We start from the raw sequence: 25,114 nt of genomic DNA, 5'->3' as shown, positions 1-25,114 counted from the left end.
CAAACGCAAACAACAGAACACATGAACTTCAGAGATCTCCTATTTAACAGTCGTTAAGCTTCTGTAAATAGACTAAAATCCACCAACATGATGAGGAGCCTCACAGTTAAACTGCAGAGTTCTTTTCAATCTAAACATTCAGCTAAACCATGATTTCAGCCATTGATACAATGCATCAGGCAGCATCAATAAAACTATTTGTTACTGGCTGGATGTCAATTAGTGAACATTTGCTTTTATTTATAGACTTATGAGAACAATTTTGGTCCAATTCAAAATTCAGTATTAAAGGTCTAGAACCCATGAGGGTCCAACATGCCTCATCTACTACTGAGAAGGGGTACCACCAGTGCAGAGCTGGCTGCAGAACAAAAGACATGTGGACAAGAATGGCAGCAAAGAAGCCACTTTTTTTCCAAGAAAACAATCAAGGACAGACCGAACCTTGCAGGAAGAACATGGATGAACAGGAAAAGACTGACACAAAGTTATCCTCCTGATGGACAACTGGAGAAGCAAAGCTGAAAACCACCGTTAGGCACATGTGGTGCCAACAGTGAAGCATCCAGGTCAGATCCATGTGGTTGCTTGTCCTCTGAGTGAGTGGGCATTCTCCAAGTTCTGTAACAGTACCAGAAAACTCCCCAGATCTGAACTCTTCTGAGAACCTGAGGTCAGTTCTCAGATAGCAGGCGGAGAGAAAGAAACCAACAAACTGGGATCAACTCTTAGACAAGAATGGGTCATCGTCTGGTCCACCAGTTGATGTCCAGCAAGTCAGAGTGAATCCTAGAAGTTAGGAAGAAGAAGGATCAACAGTGGAACCGATTTTAAATTCTATAGAAACAGACATTATTTGAAAGTATTGTAAATTAAATAGGGAGGACAGTTAAATCAACTGAATGGAGTTAGAGCAAACTGGTTTCTGCCTGTAATATTTAATGGTTTATTGTGATGCCGTTACAGTAGACACACAAATGTTCAGGCTCCAACAACTGAAATAGAACATGAAACAAAACAATCTGACAATGCAGCACCTTCCCACATGGCTGTATGGAGCTGTTTATTCATGTCTTTATGTTTGAAAAATAAGAGTTCATTCTGAGCTTCAGGGAAGATTTGTGGTCGTTTGAATTCACATGAAAAGCCTCTCCTTCAGTGATCTGTTCAGCCCGATTGAGTTCTGTCATGTTTCAGAACCAACCAACAGCTTCTCCATCGTTATTCTTCTCTTCCTGATCAACCTCAGGAAGGACAAACAGGAAGAGAAATAATTTTACTGTTGCTGCTCTAAAATCAAATCCCTTCAGCATTGAAAGTTAAAAATGAAATAGGAAATTGTTTGATTTAATGAATCATCACAGGACTTACTTGATTCAGATGCCCTATATTTATTAACCAATAATCAACATTCTGTCTTAAGCTGTCAACTCACACTGTTGCTATAATCATACATAAACATGTAAAGTCCATATTTGATCGTCTTTCTTTTTCTTCTGTTTGATCTCTTCCTATCATCCTCAATTTCTTGTTTTTTCCTACCTTCCTGTCAGAACCAGAGCTGAATCTGAATGACCACCTGTGAAGACAAACAGCTTCAGCTGGAATAAAGCGAGTGTGTTTGGGAGCTGCTATGAGCTTCAGGAAATGACAGAAAAGAGCCATTCAGTGAACCAGTGAGATGGTGCTTTAGGACAAACCGAGGAAGCAGGGAGATGGAAAATACATCCAAAGAGAGAGGTGACTGTAAAGTCTGGAGCCTTAGAAAAGGAAAAAGATTTTATTCCAGTTAGACCTTCTTCTGAGAGGCGTTTTTATCACAATCTGTTCTCCGCTTGGAGGCAGATCCCACAGAATCCTCTGGTTTATCCTGGACAGACGTCAGGAAGGAAAATCAGAAACAAAGAAGGATGTTTGTTATAGTTGCATCATCTTACATCAAGTGTCAATATTAGATTATTTAATATGCTAAATATCCTGTAGGTATGGGTAGCTGGCAAAGACAGAGGTATCAGTTTAATAATGTCCCTCAAACACAACGTTCTGTCTCTAAATATCCCACATCTCCCAGATCCAACCACTTACCGGGGTGTGTGTGGGGGTGGTACCAACATCTTCACATCAATCAGCTTTCTGTGATAATTTCCAGAAGCATGAGGTTCAGGAGGGAACCATGTCAGCATAAAGCTGCTCCTGCAGAACACCGGCCTGAGAGCAGCTCTGAGCGAGAGTGCCGACAGTGATGGAGCCTAGTGAAGACTGAGCAATTCATTTCTGTCCTCTTTATCTTCAGGCAACATGTGGGACACTTAGAAACAGAGCAGCTGCTGTCTTCTGCCACTGTTGACTCGGGTTTGGACAATCCACTTTATCCACAGTTTTTAGCAATGCTGTGAGTCAAAGGAATGCGTGGACCATGCAAGAATTAAATGAACCAAGCGGGGAGTTTGGTACAAATGTACAAACAACTCCAGAACAGGCACAGCCATAAAAGGCATTCTTCTCCAAAAACAAGATGGCAGCAGAACTTAGGTTGCAAAGCTACATCTAAATTAAGAGCAGAACTTCTGGAACAATGTCCTCTGGACAGACGAGACCAAAGTAGAGATGTTTGGTCATAATGAACAGAACTACATTTGAAAAAAAAAAAAAATAAATACAGCAGATAAACTTAAACACTTCATACCAGCTGTGAAGCAGAGTGGTGCAGGGATGATAATGTGATTTTATTTAGAAGCCACAGAATCTAGGCACCTTGCAGTAGTTGAGTGGTCCAAACTGGGTCATCAACAGAACAATGACTCAAACATAGCAGCAGATCTAAAACAGATTGGCTGAAAAAGAGAATAATCAAGGTGCTGCAATGGTCTAGTCAAAGTCCAGACTTCAGCCTTCCTTAGATGCTTTGATAGGATCTTCAGAGAGCTGAGAAGAAACATTAATTAACTAAGTAAACCTTGAAAAGGACAGAGATCCAGAGTGATTCATCATACATCCTGATGAATAAAGACTATTACAATCCCACATTTTCCTAAGTAAATGAGTCACCTTTTCTGCCTCTTATGCAACCCTAAGCCCATCTGTTATTGTGTGTAACTGACTAGTTAAAGGTAAGAGGACACCATTAAAAACCTTCTGTGATATGAGGGTAATCAGTGGGAAGCTTGCACGTGTGTGCTGCTCACTGAGGCAGCTTTTAAGGTGCTTGCATAACAAAGCTGAGCAGAGTTCACTCTGACTGCTGCCATCATCAGGAATCTTTAGCTGTGCGGCACTCCGAACATTTTCAGCTGATTCTGACTAAAAACAGAAACTTTCTGGCTCTGGTTTCCGTCACAGAGAAACACAAACAGGATCATGTTCCTGCGTAGCTTTAAAACTCTTACAACCTTTAAGGGTTCAAACAACTGTCTGAAATGTCAAAAAGACACAGAGTGGAGATCTGAAGAGAACATGTGCTCATCCATGAATTATTTAAAGTGAATTAGTGCAGCTGCATCAGCATGACTCTGCTGAAAACACTGAAAGCCAGCATCCATGAGCCACGTGCTGGTGTGTTAATATTCCCATGTTAGCTCTCAGCCCTGGTTGGAGTTCTGGGAAAAACTTCCATCAAGCCTTTTTGAGTAGTTTTAAATAATAGAAGTGTGTATCTGTGCAGTGTTCCACTACGTCCTCCTCCTCCAGCTTGTCATCAGTCCGGCCAACAGGCTGCATTATTTAACCAGATGCTCCCTCAGACAGCGGTTTGAATAAAGCCCGACGGGCCTCGGGCCGGACCTTAAAGCAGCAGAGAGACAGAAATAGAAGAATAAGCTTCCTTTCATCATACTCATCCCTCACGTCTCCATCTGTCCCCCCCACACTCGTGCCCTTTAAGCTCATTATCCATCCCTCCTCACCTTGCTCCTCTGTTCCTTCTGCCCTCCTCTCTCTCTTCATGCCCTTAACTCCTAACTCCTCACCATCTCCTATTCACGTGGGAGGGAGAGGGGGGCAGAGCTCTGCAGTTACATAAGTGCAGCAGAGCACCAAGGTTTTCTGCTGACTTTGTTTTTCCTCTGGTAGAATTTGAGAACCACTTTAGATTAAATTAGGTCGTCTTCTCCAACATTCACCTCTCCTTTCACCCCACCAGCCCCACCGGTCTCTTCCTTTCTTTAATTCCGCGGCAGCTGAAAGAACAAGAAGCTCCTGCAGCGCTGCAGGTCTGGCGGCAGGTCAGCATGCTCACACAGACAGACCGAGCTGCTTAAATAATGTGAAGCAGACACAGCACAATCCATGTTCCACCCCAGGGTGTTTTCCTCCATTTGCAATGTACACACAAACACAGATGCGTTGATTTTGGTTCTTACCATGATGCACTGTAAATTAACCTCACAACTTAAACTTACTCAAACATGAATGTCCTCACAGAGAGAGGACCCTCTGTGATGGGTGAGGAGAATGCAGCTCTTCTACAGTCAAGACGTTTCTTTTAAAACTAAATCAAACCCTGAAAGAAGGAACCCAAAAGTAAACAATCATCCAGATTATGTTCTACTTCATAGAGCTTCAGTCTATTTACAGGCAGCAGGGTTCCCTCCCAGCATTCATTGGGTCCTGATCAGAAGACAAAAACTGATATTCAGCAGATAGGAAAAATTATGGGAATATCTGCTGAAAATGCTCATTTCTGTTCTATTTCCAAACAATGACTGTAGGACAGTGAGGTGGATGGTGCCCATCTACAGTGAGAGTTGGGGTACACCTGGGACAGGTTACCAGCCAATCACAGAGAGCAGACAACTACCTTTACTCATGCACATCACTCACACCTAAGGACAATTTAGAGGGACCAAATATGCTATGGGAGATCTGAAACTTAGCGCTAACTGCTGCCTCACTGCTGAAGCTCCTAAAAGCTCCCAGCAGGTGCAGTGGGAAAACCAGAAGAACAACCAGGAAGAATGTTCATCCAGCTGCTCAGCGAAGAACTGACAAAGATTTGGGTTCTTCATATCTACCTGTGGTTGAGGCTGTTCTCTGACATCAGTCCTTAACCTCTGTCCCCAGGATTCATTAAATTAAAGTATCCAGGAAGTGCACTGGACACAAACCTGTATCAAGTTTTATCCTGGTTCAGAGATATCTGGACCAAAAGGAAAAAAAATGTGTCTTAATTTCTGAACTCTTTGATCTTCAGTAGTGATCAGAATCCTGAACATAAATACAGTATAGCAATGCACTGGTGTATTAATGCTCCATTCAGACAGGGGGTCCTGATCTCTCCTGTTTGGACATTAAAAGACGCTGTGGATCTACAGTCTTCGGTCCCAGATCAGCTCGTTTCTCTTTTATTTCCACAGCAAGAAAGAACCCAGAATCATAACCAAGTTAATGACAGCTACATTAGCCAAGAGGCCAGCAGATGATTAACCTGAAGCCTGCTGTGGGTTTGGGAGATTTTTTTACAAATGTTTTACAAATGTTCTTGAACAGGAGCTGCACAGTGGTTTGTTTCAAAGTCTCAGATAAAAACACTGAAACACAACAGGTTGTTCTCTGACAAAAGAAAAAATGGGTGGTGGAGTAATAACCTACCAGAGGTTTAGTAGATTCCCTGTCTTCATGCTTTCTTCTCATAGTAACCATTTCTGAACTGAGCATTTCCTGACCCTCATAAGAAAGTTTGTTGATCTTTTTCCAGTAAAAGGTGGAAAAAAACGAGGTTGTCTGAATGGATTCCTCAGGTTCATCTTGTGAGGAATAACCAGGTTCTGTCTCAGAGCTGTTGAGGAGTCCAACTCAGATATCAGGGTTTTCTTATGTATTCTAGAACCAGAGCAGGTTGATAAAGTCCAATCCTCAAAGGCCAGCGTCCTGCAACTTAGATGTCCTCCTGGTCCAACACTTCTAAACCAAACTACCTCCTCAACATTCAGTGGAGTTCAGTCCTTTGACAACTGACTAGTTTCATTCATTTTCTATATTATAGTTCTAGTTTACTGTAAGAAATGAAAGAGCAGAAGGTGACCCAGAATTATTTTGGTTTGATCAGCGGTTGGATCCACCAGGTTCTGACTAAAACGGGGATAAGCCCAAATAAATGGGAAAGAGAGAAATACACTTTTCAGTAAATAACGGAACTCAATAATGAGAAAATTTCTTTGACCATGTATCTCCATAAATCAGGAAAATACTGATGATGCTCCAAATGCATTTCATGATTTCAAGCTCAGATTTACCAGGTTCTGCTGCACCCTTGATGAACCCCTGAACCCAGGAGAACCCAGAGGTGGGTTTTCGTCTCCCAGGCTGTAACTTTTTGATCGTTTCTCTCATGCAGCTTGTTTAAGCCTGATAATCAGCAGACTGAGCTTTGCATTGGGCTCCACAAGCTCTGGTCCAAGAACCTCTCAGAGGTTCACCAGTCAGAGCGCCCCGGGAGGCCGTCAGAGTCCGCCTATGAATCAATAGGAGGATTCTACCTTCTGTATAGCTGTGGAGAATCTGGAGAGCTTCCAGGAGGTATTCCTCTGTTTCTATGGCAACGCTGAAACTGACCGATGCTGATAAATAAGGAAACTTAAGGAACTTTTGGGAACCAACAGTGTCAAAAATTTTGATGTAAAGTTAAACTTGAGATGAAATAACTCCATACGTTCAGAAAATAATCAGCTTTATATCTCCTGAAATGGATCTGGTTCTGTGGTACTGAAATAGTTTAGAAACAATGGGAACAATCCAACGCTCTGTTTACATATTTCCTTTAACTGAGAAGATTCCTGTTTTGTTCTGATGAACCATTCAGCTAACATCTTTAGCCACCAATCGAATTATCTGCAGATAAAAGCAGAATGCCGGATGTGAGCAGGACAACAAAGCTCAGACTAATCTTTTAAGCTTCGTCAGAGAACCGGATCATCTTAAATCAACATCTGGGAGAAACTCAGCACATGTCATCATGTCTCCATCACAGCCTTGGCTTTGCAACACAGCTCTTTTTCTGCTCGGACCATAGTCCACTTACAAAAACCTGTCCTTCCAGCAGCTGCAGAGATCTCCCAGCTCTCCTCTTTCTTGCCAGTCTGCAATTTATTCCTGTCCCTCCCTCTCCTCTTCCTCCCCTCAGTAACATCACCATCCCGCTTTAATTCATCTTTACGCTCTGCCCGTATCGTCCCAGCTGTGACCTCCTCATGTCTGAGGGATTGTTTAGTCGTCGTTGGCTCCCTGCAGGCCAAGCGGCCGTTATCCTCGGCATCGATCTGCACTATATTGATAAAGAACCACAACATTGGACAAAGAGGAGCTGATGGAAGGTAAGGATGGATAGATGGACGGACAGATGAATGGAGAGAGCAGAGGGAGAACTGGAGATGAAATGAGGTAAGTGATGGATTAGGCAATGAACAGAGAGAGAAGAAGGAAGAGAAGCAGAGTACAGCACAGAGGGTGAAAATGATGGAGGGAGAAGGGGGCGGAGCCATTTGTCAATAGCCAGCAGTGCGACCTTGGGGATCGATAAGGCCGACAGCCAATCAGTCAACAGGCTCCATAACTGGCTGTGCTCTGCAGGAGGAGGGAGGCAAAACAGACAGAATCATCAACAGGCTCCGACTCCCGGCCATCACAACCAACAGGAGAGGAATGAAGGATGAGGGGAGCTGAAAGAACATGGATGAGATCCGAGGAATGAGATGGAGCAAAGAGGAATGGCGAGAATACTTCAGTTCTGTTTTTTCTTTTAGCATAATGGTCCAGCAGCCACAGCCGGGTCACGTATGACCCAGAATACATACGCAGAAGAATGGACATAATCTGATCAGAGAACATTATAAAAATGATTCAGTATCAAGTTTAAATCAGCATTGGATAGGGTCAAAGCATCAGTCAGGCTAAGGTCCACAATGACACAGCAGATCGCTGGACTTCGGTAGTGAAACCGGAACTTTGCAGAAGATATCATATTTAAATACAATATGATAATATTATATTTAAATATTATATATAATATTTAAATGTTTCAGTTATATTAGCCGAAGTCATTGTTTCTAAACTTTAAAATGAGGATTCTGAATGTTGACAATAAGTCCAAATGGCTGAACATCTGCTGAGAGGCTTAAAGTCAGTCTGTTGAATCTGATGGCTGAAGAACTGTAAGATCTGTGTCAGCTGTATCTGAAGTAGCCAAAGAAACAGACGTGAGTTTGGGTCCTGAGATTTAATATTGGTGAAATCAGAAGGGCTACAGATGAGGCCCAGTATGTTAAAAATGTGCTCCTGCAGCAGAGAAAACATGGAGCTGGATCAGGATGACCCTTCATGATCCGCTGAAAGCAGCATCACATCAGATGGAAACATCTGAGCAGAATCCAGCCAGCAGACGTCAAACTGCAGAGAGGAGCAGTGTCTGCTTGAAGAAGGTTTTCAATGATCCAGGCAAGAAGATAATTTACTAATGCAGCAGCAGCAGACAGGGAGTGGTTAGAATGCCAAATGATATAAAATAGCAGCAGGTCGGTCATTAATTAAATTAAAGAGCTACTATAATGAGAGACAAAGAGCTCCTCTCTGACTGATGACTTCAGGTCAAACAGAACCCACCAGAATCGGCCCAGTTCTCTCAACAAACACTCAGGCAGAAACAAACAGCTCAGACACTAAAACACACAGAGCGAGAGCAGAGCTGAGCGAGGCCACAGCTACATTAAACTCCTCATTTGTTCCAATGATTGTTAAACAGCACAGCACCTCTTCCTTCTCCTCATCCTCCTCTTCCTATGTCTCATTATCCAATTTCTGCTTATTTATCATCGGCTGGATAATAGAACAATATTAATCTGTAATTTTATTTTTCTCAGACCATTTTCAGTGTTTATGGAAACAGACGGAGAATGGAGATGGGCTGCGCGGCTCCAGCTCACAGGCTGACGGCTTCACGATTTAATTATCAGGACTAATTAGTTGTTTTGCTCTAGTTGCTAACCACAGGACCACAGGACCACAGCTCCACATCCCTGGATGGGGATGCTGCTTCAGCTGAAAGGATGGAGCTGTGAGACAGCACCACAGGAAACAGCTTTTCATTTTAAATTAGAGTTTGGCGTCTGTCAGAGTACACTTGCATTTTAAAGAGCTCCTTGTCATAAACTGTCGCGAATTTATGCACAAAAAGAATCAATCCATCATCAGAGAAACAACAACAAAAATCCCCAAAAAGAGCTCCCTTTTGGACTTCTGGAACAATCTCCGTTGGATATTGAAAACCAAACATTATAGCACAGGCACCTCTTACCAACTGCCAAGCATGGTGGTGGAGATGTGATGATCTGGGCATATTTTACAGTCACAGGATCTGGGTACATTGCTGTCACTGAGGAGACCAGGAACTCCTCTGTATACCAAAATATTCTAGAGTCCAATGTGAGTAAATCTAAAACAGCTAAAACATGGTCCAAACTGGGTCATCAACAGGACAATGATCCAAAACACAGCAGGAGATCTACAACAGAATGGCTGAAATAGAAAAGGGTGAAGATATTGCAATGGCCTAGTTAAAGCCAAGACCTCAACCTGACTGATGTGCATATCCAATGGGCTACTGAAGGAGGTTCTATAGGTTTCTGAAGGAGGTTCTACAGGCCCCTGAAGGAGGTTCTATAGGCTGCTGAAGGAGGTTCTATGGACTTCTGAAGGAGGTTCTACGGGCTGCTGATAGAGGTTCTATGGGCTTCTGAAGGAGGTTCTACAAACTGCTGAAGGAGGTTCTACAGGCTGCTGAAGGAGGTTCTATAGGCTGCTGAAGGAGGTTCTATAGGCTTCTGAAGGAGGTTCTACAAGCTGCTGAAGAAGGTTCTACAGGCTGCTGAAGGAGGTTCTATGGGCTTCTGAAGGAGGTTCTACAGGCTGCTGAAGGAGGTTCTACAGGCTGCTGAAGGAGGTTCTACAGGCTTCTGAAGGAGGTTCTACAAGCTGCTGAAGGAGGTTCTATAGGCTTCTTAAGGAGGTTCTATAGGCTTCTGAAGGAGGTTCTACAAGCTGCTGAAGGAGGTTCTACAGGCTGCTGAAGGAGGTTCTACAAGCTGCTGAAGGAGGTTCTACAGGCTGCTGAAGGAGGTTCTATAGGCTTCTTAAGGAGGTTCTATAGGCTGCTGAAGGACATCCTCTGGGCTGCTAAAGGAGGTTATACGGGCTGCTGAAGGAGGTTCGACAAGCTAATGGAGAATTGTTTTTTTCTGACTTTTACTTTCCTAATGTTTAAGTCTTCCAGAAAATGCAACATGACATCACCTACATGCCACCATCCTGTCAGCCGCTGAGTCCAGCAGTCCCTGTTTGAGCCTCAGCAGAAACCAGGCACATATATGGCTTCACATGTTCCATACGTGCGTGTACAAAGAGGTGGAACAGCATTTCCAGGTCAGATATGTGTGAAATCTGCAGATGGGGTCACAGGCAATTATAAATCATTAAGATGACGACTCAGCCATCGTTAATCAGCACACGCTGACACACACCGTCACTTTTATCACAAATGAGACATCTCCATTATCAGCTGGGACCAAGAAGCCTGAACACAAGAACAGAAAAACAAGACGCTTAAACAATATGAAGTTTTCTCTTTATTTTGTCAGGAGATAGCTGCATCCTGCTTCCTGGTAACATCCTTTCTAATATAATTCCCAAAGATTTCCTCTCAATAATTTCTCCAGTCCTCCATCATAAATTATCCACCATGGATGCCAAAGATTAGACCTATTACCAAACCTCTGTCAACTCCAAAGGGGAATATGAATATTTAGTTTAAATTCATAGAACATCATCATCTAACATCAGATAAGCCAGTTTCAGAATAATTCAACTAATTCAATGAAAGGTTATTTGATTTCTGGTCTGAAGGTTGCATATCGTGAAAGCCATGCTGCCGTTAACGTCAGAGGAGGTTGATCTGAAGAAAGACTGAGCAAGAAAAACCTAAAATACTCGATAATTATAGGGAACTTTAGCTCTGAAGGAAGACTCCCTATATGATCATCATATTGTTCTGTCGCAAAGTTTTCCACTGAAACTGGGATCTGTGTTTGGAGAACTCTTGCTTCCAACCTTTGGACCTGTAGAGTAAGTGTAGACAGAAGTATTTACTAGAGACAACAAGGCTTCAGAAGCTGCTTAGGTTAGCATTAGCACTGTTGACTCTGTAGCAGATGCAATGAAGAAGATGGTTTTAAATTTCACTGAAGATAAATGTGACAATTTAACATTCATATCAGAGTTCTCTCTCGGCATCATGACAAATCAACTCAGTTCCTGTTTCTTCAGCTATATTAAAAACATTCTTGGCTGACGAAGAAAATAAAGATGGATGAAATATGTCCCTCAGTCATTTTCAGCCTAAACATGAACAGTATGAGCATTCTGGATGTTGTATTTGTGGTCTGAAGGAGTTTTTCCCTAAAACTGATGTCCTTCATAAAGATCAGAGCAAACTGCAGGTTTTCGCTACACCCTCATACTTTATTCTTTCTGATATTTTCTTCACATACACACCCACAGCTGCAGGATATTTATCACCTGCCATTGACTTTCAGCTCGATGGGGGTTAAAACAGAAAGGTCAATTGTCTCGACCTCGTCGACACCTTGTATTGAGGGTCTGCTGTGCCTCATGCAGCGCTCAAAGGTTGAGTCCTTGGGGGGGCCGGCCTATCAAGTTATGGGAAACAATCGAAGCACCTTACTTTTACAAGTCAAGAACTGCTTAATGCTCAGTGGAATGATGGAGGCATCTCACAGAGACTAAAGAGCTGAGCTGAAATCACAGCCTGGTGCTGATGGGGATGCTGGGTCCAGTAGAATTAATAATGAACACCTTTTCTACCAGACTTCTAAAAATGCCAACATTAAAGAAAAATGCAGTGTCTCTGTTTTAGAGTCCAGGCCAGCTGGTTGTGTCAAGAAGCTCCTTCATCTACCTCAGACAGTGTGATATAAGGGTCTGTTTTATCTGGCTGGGGGACGATTGGGGTTAGGCAAGGAGGGGGCAGAGTGGTGGAAGGACAGAAGGCTGAGATGAAAAGTTTAGATTGTGGTCATGACTGCTGGTGCTATCTTCACACAAGGCTGAGAGGGGGTAAGGGGGCAGGGGTGCCAGGAGAGGCAGAGAGGGCTGGTTGGAGCTGGAAGCATTGGGTAGCTCGGAGGGGCAGAGAGGGCTGGGAGATGTTGACAGAAAAGAAAAGAAAACAGGGAAAAGGGATGGGAGAAATGAGAGGTAATGAGGGAAGGACAAACACAGGAAGCCTCATCTCCCCAGCAAGATTTGAATTTTGTGTCATCCTTTGTGGACAATAAACAAGCGTCAAGCAATTTTCCTGCAACACCAAACACAATGCCTGATTAAAGGCAAATTAAAATGCAAATGCAAATCTTCCATTTTTCCAGATTTCACCCAGGAGATAAGGAAGAGGATCTGTGTTTCTTTCATAAAGTGCAGCCATGTGTGCATGGGGGGGTGTTCATCAGGCCTGAAATAGGAGCAGACATCAGGCAGAGACGAGGTGAGCATGTATAAACTGATTAAATTCAGTATTGTCATCTCCGTGGAGGATTTCAATCGGCTTCCTCTCGGCCTTTTGTCGTCTTTCAGTTCCCTCAGACTCCCAACAGGTTCCAATCTAACGAACAAAGTAAAGAAAATGTTAAAAGAACTTCAGCTGAAAACTGTCCCCTCATGTCCGCCTCCTTTACATCAAAACCTCAAATCAATGACAATGTTTACAAGTTTTATGAGCTGGCAGAAAAACGGTTTTATGTGCATAGAGTGTTGAATGGTTGATAAAGCTTTGCTCAGCTGAAACCACATGAATTCAATCATTTCTGAGTCATGGGCTGCACACACATTCAAAATGCTGTAGGCACATGGTTTCTGTGAGCAGAAGGGTTCTGTTCAGGCCAAGTGAAGGGCAAATGTTCAGTGTGAGAAGCTGCCCAGTGACTGACTCTTGGACTCAAGTCATTTTCCATTTAGCAGAGAGGAGCAAGAAAGTGTTATAATCAGACCCAGAGCAGAGCGACAGAGAAAATAAGCCGGGAATGCAAAACTAAAAGGAAATGATGGACAGATCGCTGTGCAGGAAGCAGCAAGCAGCCGCTGCTTTAAGCCACTTTTGGACCATCTGAGATACATTTTTCATCAGCCTCCACATTCTCAGGGGAAGGTGGGCTAAAAGCAAGCATCACTGTGCTTGTACGCATGCATGGACGAACTAAAACAATGAAGGTGGTGAACAGTCAGTCGGTCGTTTGCCTTATTGTTTGTGAGGAAGTTTGTCTGTCTGGAAGATCCTCACAGGGGAACAGAAAAGTGTCCGGTTGCAAAGATATGCTAATGTATTCATCACTAACTGTGTGCTGCTGGGCATTTCCAGAGCTTCCAGCTACATCTTAGTCCCAGAGCAGACAGAGAAATGAAACCGGAACAGAGCAGTGAGGTCCCCGAAATACAAACTCAAGACAAGGCAGAGAAAAGTAAAATCACAGAGGCATGGAGACATGAAGGAAGGTCCTTCTGAGGGGAGATTATTAATTTAATTCCATTTTATTATTATAATGTATTATTATTAATATTGCATTGTGCCTAATAACTGCATTAGTGTACAGCAAAACATCAGAAACAGAAAGTCCAATGTTCCTCCAATATTCCCTGAGGACACGTCTGTCCCAGATCCCACTGACTCATTTCATTCATGTATTTCATTTACTGGCTTATATAGTGCTTTAAAACAACCAACTAAGGTGACCAAAGCACAGGAAGATCATAAAACACACAACCATAAAAGCAGACAACAGGAAAATAAGAATCATAGCTAAAATGCTACCGTGCTACTGGGTATTAAAAACTTGGCTGGAAAAATAAGCTTTAAGCTTAGATTTAAAGATGCCTGGGTCAGTGGTGGAGCAAAGGTCTAAAGGGAGGTGGTTTCAAAGCCGGGATGATGCCAACATTGGAACATAAGGTGGGACCAGGAAGTTAGGAGCTTTGAAAACAAACAATAAAAGTTTAAAATAAATTCTAAAATTGATAGGAAGGCAGTGTAAATAGTATACGACAGGGGTGAAGTGATTATGCCTCGAGGTGCTGGTTAAAAGACGGGCAGCCGCATTCTAGACAAGTTCAAGATGTTTAAGAGAAAACTGATGGAATGGAAACAAATATAGAGTCCATAACAGTAGTGGAGTCTAGTGCTAATAAAAGCATGAATAGCCTTCTCCAAGTCAGGGTGAGTAAAAAACGGTTTAACTTTGACCAGAAGACACAGATAAAAACTAAATTTGACCACAGAGTCAATTTGTTTTCTGAATTTAAACTCTGTGATCATCTGTGGTTCATTGAGGAATAGAAGGTTTTTACTCAGCCGCTGAGAGTAGAGCATTACTGGAAATACATCTGTAGGCTGTCTGCATAAAAGTGGAAGGACAGTTGGACCACTTCAGCGCAGTGCCACAGATACCACCAAAGTGGTTCAAACGAGACAGGAGGACAAAATGGTCCACCATGCCAAAGGCTGCTGTGAGGTCCAACAGAATCAGAACAACAGACATAGCAATGTCATTATGTATCTTTAACAGGGCGGTATTAGTGCTATGCCGTGATCTAAAACCCGATTCACATTTTTCATAAACGCCATTTATTTCTAAAAAAGGTGGCAGTTGTATTAAAATTATTTTTCTAGAACTTTGGAAAGAAAAGGTAAATGAGAGATAAAACAGCATGTTTAAAAGCAACTGGCAGTTCCTGAGCTAAGACAGACGTTCATAAAAATGACAGTCAGTTAGTAGGGTTCATATGTTGAATTAATTAATTCAGATACGAAAAGGAAACTGGTTCAAACTGCTCAAAAAACGGCTGAAACAAGAGCAACTGATAGATCTAGAATATTAGGTGTGTCAGAAAGCTGTCTCACAAAGTGACTGGTGCACTGAGGAGAACAGAGGTTGGAGGGTTAATACCAGAGTTAATGGAGTTAAAGAACACCCTGGGACAATGACTCAGATATCTGGAGATTGAGGTTCAATTCATGCAAAGAAAACATATTTTATGTTTATTCTCAGATGCCTTTTAAGTGTTGCTATGATGAAGACCCCAGCAGAAGACAAAGATCTCCAGTAAAAGTTGGACATCTCTGATCCACATTGGTTCAGAATGAAGAGAACAGCAGAGACTCCAAACCACAGAAAGTGTAATAGCCATCATTATTCAAACTTATTACTCTGGGACTGAAATGGCACCAAGTTTGTCATCACTGCTGGTATTAAATCTAAAACCCGTTATAATTACATCTAATTCCAACCATCCATTATTAGTTCAACATAAAAGGATATTTAGTTAAATCTGGGTGTTAAGTGTGGTGCTGGGGGGTTATTAGGATTAGATAATGTGTGTCTGCAAAGACAAGGAGGTTTTCTGAGGGTGTGTGAAGCTGAAGACACAGGAGGGCTAACATTACCCAACAGGATAATGTCCTGGGTTAAACCCGGACACATCTCAGCAGAACTGATACCAACAGTTAGAAGTTTCCATCTACTCATCATGTTCTGGAGGCAAAACCCTGACGGGTTCATTTTAATATATTTTAACCATTCTTTTCCCTCAGTGTAGCGATTATACATCATACAGCTGAAGTGACTGGACACAGGAATAAAGAGCATCAGCTTGGATTGTTAGTAGATCCACACAAACATATTCACCTAAAAGGTTTTTTATTTTTTACATCACTAAAACATTACCTTTTAACAGGGTGTGTAAACTTTTCAGATCTTAAAGATGCTCTTCAGCACATCTTAGCCTGGTCTCCTCTGAGGACTTTTCATACTGCTTCCTGCTTATGAAACCAAGGTTCTTCTTAGTAATCATGAGTGCAGCTGAAAGCATCGTAGTGGTATATCTAAAGTGGTTCTGGTATGGATGACATGGTAAAATGGTTTTCCCAAAGCTGGAAATCTATGGACTGTGATTAAAAGCCGAGTTGGTCCCAGAAAACAACCAGATGAACTGGTTTTGCCCAGCAGAGGGATCAGATATCAACCAGAACGATGCCAATAGCTTGAGGATGGCGGAATAAGTGTAACATGGTAAACAAAAACCACATATTACTTTAATCTTTATGGCTAATTTTGACTCTGTGTGGATCACAGAAAATCCACATTAAATTCAAGTTTTTGCAGCCAGTTGCTGTTTTTAAACTCATAGTCACAGGATGTTGTAAAATCATTCAACCCTGGAAAAAGAACAGTGCAAATGATTCATAAAAAGACCTAATTTCAAATGACATTTATGCTCATGATGATTGGATGGAAACGTCTCACCAGAGCGGTGTGAGACTGACAACTTTACAGTTTGTTCCTGCCAGCTGACGAGTAATTGACTCATTTGTTTTATGAAATCCTTTGGAACTATAAAAGATTTTTTGGCCATTTATCCAAAGCTAATTAGAGCGTGTGAGTGCAGAGCACATTATATTCTGTCTGTAGGTTTTAAAAATTGTTTTACAGCCTGTGACAGCTTGTAAAGCATAGAACCTGACTGACAGCATCTCTCAATGAACCGTTCTCTTCTCTGATCCATATTGAGAACATTTCTAACAGTCAGACTGGATCTGAGAGGTTGAGAGTCCTGCTTTAATTGTTTGGCTGTGATAATGATAAGCTCAATAAGTTAACGGTTGGGATTGGTCCCCTAATTCCAGCAGCACCAGTTTTACATAGGAATGAAGTCATATGCAGAATCAGAACCTTGCCACCACTGGAACTGAAAGGAGGAGGACTTTTTCTCCAGGACTGTAAGGATTAAATACAGGTGAGAGCTATATCTGACATTCCAGGTGAATCTGAGGCAGATGTTGGTTGTCAAAGGTCACAATTTGGTAATAAAGCCGGAGTTTTTACATAACAAACTAAAGTTGAAAAAAGATTTGTCCTTTACCTCCACATCCTTGTCAAAGCTCTATGGCTGATCTCCCTATCTTCAGAAGGAGGATCGGACTAAAGTTAAACCCAGAGTCTGACACCAGTTTTGGCAGTTTTACTGAAGGACAAGAGCCAGAACTGCAGCAAGTGGGCCAGAGACAAATTCTCAGCACAGAAAACAATTAGGCTCTACAAACTGGTGACCAATTTACACTCTCTCAAAAGCCCAACGATTCTGGTTAGAAAATGGGCTTCGCTTAGAGCTTAAGTGGCAGATTCCTTCAAATGCCCTTCCACCAAGTCAGAACACACACACACACACACACACACACACACACACACCGAGGACAACAGAGGCAGGGAGGTAATTCACTATTAATTCAAGGCACTCAATCACTGAAACACTGCAAAGTTCAATTGTCTCACAGAGGTAGATGGACTGAAAGAAGAGAAGGACAGCAGGAGGCAGTAAAATAAAGTGTCATAGAGAGCTTCCTGTGAAACAGCATCACTTCCTCTGCAGAAAATAACTTCAAGACCACAGCAGTTGACCAGGACTACGGATCTGATGCTGAGCGCGCTGACGACATTAATGTCCACTCAAAACAGACAAGGGAGGGAGAAATCTGTTCTAAAATGTCAGAAACAAGCTTTCAGAGCAAAATCAAATTAAGTAACCAAATCAAATTCAGGATCAACAGGAAACACGGAGCCAAACATCCAGTAAACTAAATCAAGATATCCAAATACATTCTGATAAAGCCATCCGTTTAACAATCAACAATCGTTTATATTTACTGTTTATTTTAATCATGGGCTCTGAAATCAGAACCTTGTCCTCCAGCTGTAGTGATCAACTGTTGTCTCACTGGGTCTTCTGTAAAAAGTAAGTCACCATGGAGGGAGGCTGAAGTTACCTGTTCCTCCTCTGACCTGCTGAGGAAAACCGAGCAGAGTTGGTGAGGGAGGTGAAGTTGGGGGTGGAGCCTGGAATGCTCTATTATAACCAGCTGTCTTCACAGGTGCCAGCTTCAGGTAAGGCCATGTTGAGCAGATCTGTTGGTGACTTGTGAAAGGCAGAGACCACCTTAGGAGGGGCTCAGATCATAGAAACCTGTTATGAAGAGGCTGAAAGAGAGGGAGAACTTTATTTCTCATCTGTTTTTAAATTTCTTTAGATCAGGATATGACTTGTTGCTTCAAGAGATCTTTCAGGCTTCTTCATGCTGTCCGACAGGTTCTATTTAGGTGATTCGCTGATTCTACGGGTCTGGCAATATCCGGGCCTGGGTATGGCTGGTAAAGTGAAACTAAATAAAACTGGTTAATCACAGTTAATCATAATTAACAAGGAGGACATTTACTTTTTCACACAGGCCCAGGTTGACTTGGATAGCTTCATTACAAATAAAATCATCATTTGAAAACTTATTTTTTGTCTTTCTTCCAGTCATCTTTGTCTGATTTAACATTTGTTCGCTGATCTGAAACAAATAGGGGAAATACTTTCCCAAGGCCGTGTACATGCTGTTGGGAGATGCATTTACAGACTGAAAATAGAGTGAATTCTTTGTTTTTATGCATTCAATGAAAAGAAAAAAGTGAGTCCTCTCTGCGGTTCTACATGTTGATGTGCTTATTTTCTGAGTAAATGTGTGGGACCGTAGAGAGGGACTGTACTGCAGCTATTCTTGTTTACAGTGAGAATTAAACTTCAGACAGAACCCTGATGTTTTGACTGGAGTTGTGAGGGAGAGGCATCCATGTTGCTTTGGTGATTGACAACCTCTGACTGCTCTCACCAAATAACTGATTAATCAGAATCCCTGCTTGCTGATTGGCTGGCTGACAGACTGAATGACAGCAGGATAACCTGATTATCAGAGAAACAGTTGTTGCTGAGCTGCCAGATTACCTGGCTGGTTGTCCAGGCTTCTCTGACTGACTGATTGACTGGTAGGCTAATTGACTTGCAAAGAGGAAATCAGCAATTATAACAGAGAAACAACAGGAGCTTGCTCCACCCAGCCGTCCTCCACTGATTGCAATCACAACCAGGCGCATAAAGATATGCACAAAGTCACATGCACTGTAAAAAAATTTCTTTGCATCTGTGACAAGTCAGAGAAAAGACTTTAAACAGACAGAAACCAGAATTTATAGAGGTGGAGCACCAGAGAACTAGCATACATTCATTCAGTCAATGTTCCCACCATGTAATCTCCTATGATCACACCTTTCCTCAGGCCACCCCCTGGGATGATGCGGTCAGACTGGGTCAGCATGCAGCAACATGATAGAACATTACATTGCCAAGATGCCATTATCCCAGGTAATATCTCTGCTCCAGGTTGCTTCCATCATTGTTAGAGTCTGCAGCCTTTATATCAACCTCTTGGAGCAACCCTATTGAATGTAGTGAGAGTGATGGACAAGATATACCCATACCACAACACTGCCGGCACTGTGTGATGTAGTAGCCTAGGAAAAAAGCTGCTTCAAATTCTCCAGGACCAAGCCATACTGGTGCCACCTTGATAACAAGCTCATACCTCTCCAGCAGCTTAGTGTTTGCCTACAAACTTCTGGAACCTATCAGGTTGCAGCATGGATAATAAGTCCATTGCATCCGAGACCACCTGATGTCTGGCATGATTTTTGACTTTGTACCTCCGTCTTAACCCTAAGCAAATGCATCCTTAGAGACATGTGGTATATAGCGTATAGCGCCACCTGCTGATCACACTACTAACAATAGTTTATCCACTCCAAAGACTGATGAGGAACACATAAAATCAGTGATTTGCTTCGGCTTCAACAGTCATTCGTTTTTTTCTACTTTCAGATTCCTCTCCAGATTTTATCTCCATGAGTCATCCATTCATTTTCTCTTCCTCTCTTTCAGTAAAGAAAGCAGTCAGGATTTGTCCCTCTTCCACTCCAGCACTTAGCCTATAACAGCCTCTCCTACAGTGCTGATAATCTGAGTTGACCGGGTCTCCTGCTGCTGCGTTAACCTTCCTTACAACTTCACATCCTCTGCTCAGATAAGCTGAGAGAGGCTGCTCCATGTCAGTATGTTAAACTGTCTCAGCAACTTCATCAGGTCATTACACCCTCTGCCATCAACACCACTGACCTTCATACGTATCATCATTTCATTACCAGGAAGCCTCTCTCCAGGGGGCTATCGCTTCACAGACCCCCTGATTCCCTTTCTGCAGTGAAAAGGTGTGGGGGGCATCGTAAAAGCAACCCTGCCTCTGGATTTATGTATTTATTCATCAGCTGGGAAGCTGGATTTTAAAAGGTCAGGCAATTTTCCAGGTCACTGCCCAAACCCACACCAAAAGAAGGTGTGAGGATCTGGAGGATAACAGACATGACAGATACAGGCTGAACCACAGTGTCCGGAGGAAATATTGGCAGGTAGACACACATCAGTGTACGCACACTTTGCATGTGAACACGTGCATGAACCAATGCTTAAGTATTGTGCATGTGCAAATGGTGCATGAGGGAAAGTGAGTGCTTGTGTAAATGTTGGTAGCTGTCTGCACACCGACTGCTTTGGCTAATGAGTTTGAAAAGTCAAACGCCTCTTGGAAAGATTAATGGGCTTCTCTGGTTTACGAGCCGAAGACGGACACAGCTCCACCACAACAATCATTAGCGCCACAGAGAAGAGGCGAGGCATCACAAGAACGGCATGTAGCTACAGGACCAGCACAGCGGGTTAAACGTTGTTTCTCTCTCAGGTGGACATCACCTTCAAGCAAAACAAGTAGCGTGTTATGGCTTTCAATTTCAGATTTCACAAACCACACACAACAAAAAAGGCCAATATATTTCCAACAAACAGTCTCTAAAGTTTGAGTCTGTAATACAAACATTATTCTTCCATTTAACTTTTAAACTGGCATTAAACAGGCCTCCAGTAATAAAGTACAGAACCTCGGTGTTATCTTTGACTAGAACATGTCACTTAAATCCTACATTTAACAGGTTTCTAGGATTTTTCTTCTTTCAGTATTCACAACGTTGTCAAAACTAGAAATATTCCAAAGTGAAGCAGAAGTAGTCCATGCATTTGTTACTTCAAGGCTGAACAATGTATTTCTTTACCATCAGGAAGCCTAGGAGAAAAAAAAACTGTTGCTCATGAGGGTTCAGTGAGATTTAGCTTCTTCTCATTGGTTGCCTATTAAAGATAAACTCCAGAACCTCTTATTATGCGCCTAAAGTTCTAAAGAACACCACACACAGCAGTTCTTTAGAGATGGATGTATAACTTGTGTGTCCAAATGTGTTTGTTTTGCACACTTACCAGGACCTCCGTCACCCTCTGAACATGATGGGACTACTGGAAACAAGCTCAATTGAGGCTGATGGGCTCTAAACCAGCAGCTGATAAAAAGGGCAACACGTTTAACCTCTCGTTGTTCTCAACAAACCTTAAAGCTGCTGTCTGGCTTAAAGGAAACTGATACCGAAACCAGTCCATGAAAGGTCAACGTGAGGCTTAAATTGGGAAATAAAGATCTGTGATACAGTAACAAATAAGTAAAAGGAAAAGGTCAGGGAACCCAGAAATCTGGACCAGACTTTGTCAACCTGCAGATGTAACCATCGAGTGTCAGTAAATCTCTCATTAAGAGGTAAACGAGTGGGATTCAGTTTTCACAGTGGAAAAGATGTTTAATTCCCAACCTGCCCACCAACATTAATGCATCAGTGTTTACTCTCACAGCAAAACACCCTGAGCACAGCATCCTGCCAAAATCAAAGCTCCAGCTCCACCCAGATGCACACCAGTGACATTCATCACATTTAGTCACCTCAGGATGGAAAAGACTGCCAACAGTATTCCTTCAATCCGATAACAGAAAACAGGAAGGAAGAGGAGTTTGCAATATTTTAATTTCTGTTTTCTTCCTCCTTATTCAAACTTTCTGCATATAACCTTTGCAGAACCTTTCCAGAAACCCTGGAGATGTTTGCATGAGGTTCAGGGATGTATTCATAACTGTGAGCTCAAAGACCAGCTCACTCTGAATATGCAACATCGGATGATGAGTTCAAATGTCTGTCTGTTTTATATAAATTAACCAATTCCACCTTAAAACCTACAAACTTGCTGATGCTGGAATAAGAAATCAGACATGTGAGCTGAAACAGGCGGTGTGGTTCAGGATGAAACCATTTAACTCTGCAGAAACAAAAACATGCACATTTCTGTAACACACAGTATGAAATTAAAGGTAGTGTAACAAAGCACAAACACACCTCAGATATGAACTTTAATGAACAGAACTGTCTTTTAGCACATCAAACACCTTCATAGGCCCATAGATTCAGTCAAAGCAAACTGCTGTTCATGCAGAAACATATGGAGTTTTCCAGGTGACACTGATCATTGAGTTTTATTAAGATTAATAACTTCCTTATGCTAAGGAATCCAAAAAGCTTTAAAATAATGCATGATTAACAGTGAATTTCAAACTCTGAAGATGAGTTTTATTTATATTGAATCTATAAATAGCTAATGAGATACATTGTTGTATTTTCAGAGTCTCTCTGATGCTCCAAGCAAACATCTTTTAAGATGGATGGGTAGTGACAGAAACAGTCATCCTTGACTGTCCATGTGAGTCAGCCCTCAGGGATCTGATCTGATAAGTCCGCATCTGATTGGCCAACCATCTCTAACCTCACTTAAAAAAATACAATCTTCTGCTGCCCTAAAGTCAGAAAATTCCATGAACCACTGAGAAGAAGCTTCTCTCTCTGGATGCAGGAAAGAGTGGATCAAGCATTCACCAAAGTTAAATGTAGAGTTTGTTTGTTTAGTTTGTCTGCATCTAAAAAAAAAATTTATTTTGTGTAAAATTGAGTGAAATTTTCCTTCATATTTGCCACCAGTTCCATCGTGATTCCAAGTTTCGAACCATCCAGCATCCAAGCCAAAAATAAACAGCACTTTCTATCACCGGGATCAGCCCCCAGGCCAACCTGAGAGACGGGTGTCGACACTGCACATCCAGAGACCCAGGCTGGTTCTGTGAGAAATAGAACAGCACCAAACTGGACCTCAGGTAAGGTGTTCTCCTGTTCTACAGAAGCAGTTGTCTGGTCCAGTTGAAGTTGGCTACACCAGAAGATTGTCTCTCTTCCACTTCTGCCTCTTAAAGCCAAGTTATTAATTAGGCCAATAATCCTCACCTCTGTACCTGTGAGACACCCACAAGCACCTGGTATTTTAAGTTTCTCTTCAGTTGAAGGGTTAACGTTTTGATAGTTTGTTTCCTTGTCATTGATCCTTTCTTCAGTTAGTAGTAGTTAGATTAAACATAGAGTTTACCTCACCGGTTTGTCTTCTTCCTTTCATTTGACCTTATCGTACTGACCTCTTAAACTTCATAGACCTCTTAAATCGTACCGACCTCTTAAACCTCAAAGATCTGCTTGAAAATGGCCCAAAATGAATAGAATATATTTGAGAAACTACAAAGTGTACATAAATGGTTCTGGTATCACAATAAAGGTAACACTCCAGGGAAAATTCAGATGTCTAAAAATCAATAGTTAGGTTACTAAGTGAGAGTATAGATGAGGCTCCATGGTGATGGAGACAGCTAAAGAATGATGCTTCTTAGCTCCTCTCTCTGGATCTTCTCCGGTTTTTGTTCATCTGCTTGACAGATTGTTTACGGTGTGACGTCTCATCTGGATCGAAGGGTCACACGTGTACAGGTTAAATGTGTTTTGGTCTTGGTCTTGTTCAGCTGTGTTCACTCTGACCTTACACCTGACTGGATCCAACTAACAGCAGCAGCAGCAGGATCATTATAATTTCCTCCTCACCACCAGTTTGGGCTGCAGGATGGGATTTAAATATTGTTGAATATTGTGATTAAATAAAGATAAATCTGGTGTTTCCTTGCTTCTGTTTCTCACCTGTTAGTACGGTGCTTACAGCTTTCCCTGTGACAGATAACAGGACCATCTGTGTTTGGGGCCCCAGCACCTGTGTTGGGTGAGAGCAGGGAGACTCAATCCTTCAGGCTAAATGAATAAATAATATTCAAGGCATTAATTTCTGAAACTAACAGTCAGTTAATATTGCATTCCGGTCTGTTTTTGGTTTATTAAGCTTGCACTGACTGATATAACAGAATGAGTGGCCCGGCTTCAAATCATCTTTGTGCAGCACATTCTTTTCCTGCTTGTGATGCATGTTTTTCCTGCACATTTTCCTCCCTCCCATCATTTTCTCACACCTGTGTCTTTGACCTTCCACTGCCTTCGTCCTCCTCTTATCGCTGCTGAAAATGACAGTGTCCCCGAGGCCTTGACAGAAGGATGCTGCAGCACTGTCGCCGCCATGTTCACAAATCACTCTGACCGTTCATGTTCTGTAAGGTCACAAACATGTGCTTTAACACAGACAGAAGCACCAGAAACTGCCTCCCACAGCCAGAGATGACTAAAGCATCAGTCCAAGACATTAAACGGTCCTGGGTGACGTCCAGACAACAGACTGACAGTCAACCAGCTACTTAAACTTGTGTCAAATATCAAATTATGGAAGAAAAATCCCTGAACAGTAAGTTATATTTCATTGAAATATAATTTTCCTTTTTAGGAAGAACTGCAGCTAAAGCATAATGGATACTAAACAGTCTGAGGAAAAAATGTCAGAATCAAGCTCAGACTGGACCTAAATTACCCCCTCATCATTCACACCACCATAAGGAGGAGGTGAAAGTCTTCTTCAGTCAGTGTTTGGATTGTCCCTTCTGGGCCCCTGTAAGAATGTGAAGCTGAAAGAGGAGACCCTCCCAGTCTTCAGTAAAACACAGAAGTTCTAAATTTGTGCATGTTTTTGGATATTTGGTCTTATTTTGTGGAAAGATCCACCTGTACACCACACTGGGGAACATTAAACAGTGTATTTGAGGTTGTTAATAAAGAAGAACCTCAAGGCAGATGGCTCATTCTCTTTGTGTTTCTGCTGAATCTATCTGGATTTTACATCATCTTCTTCTCCTCTGCTGTTTAAACCTTTGAAACATCATGTGGTTGAATTCTGAAAACATGTGACCAGCAGAATTAACATGTCTTAAAGATCTTCAACCAGGCTAAAATTTTCATAAGTCAGA

The 25,114-nt window shown here is 42.1% G+C and overlaps 1 protein-coding gene across 3 annotated transcripts in view; it reads right to left on the bottom strand.

The window, feature by feature from the left end:
• Window positions 1-25,114, bottom strand: part of LOC124879353 (ephrin type-A receptor 7-like) — a 151,311-nt gene that overhangs the window by 123,122 nt on the left and 3,075 nt on the right. Inside the window, exon 2 of one of the 3 annotated variants that reach the window (XM_047383873.1) lies at window positions 23,910-23,979. The exons of the other annotated variants lie outside the window; for them this stretch is intronic. Within the exon in view, the coding sequence (XP_047239829.1) occupies window positions 23,910-23,958 (49 nt within the window). The 5' untranslated portion in view covers window positions 23,959-23,979. The remainder of the gene's footprint in view (window positions 1-23,909; window positions 23,980-25,114) is intronic. 3 annotated transcript variants of the gene reach the window in all.

Source organism: Girardinichthys multiradiatus, chromosome 13 (assembly GCF_021462225.1).
Source record: "Girardinichthys multiradiatus isolate DD_20200921_A chromosome 13, DD_fGirMul_XY1, whole genome shotgun sequence".
NCBI lineage: Eukaryota > Metazoa > Chordata > Actinopteri > Cyprinodontiformes > Goodeidae > Girardinichthys > Girardinichthys multiradiatus.
This window is presented reverse-complemented; position numbering and strand designations above follow the sequence as displayed.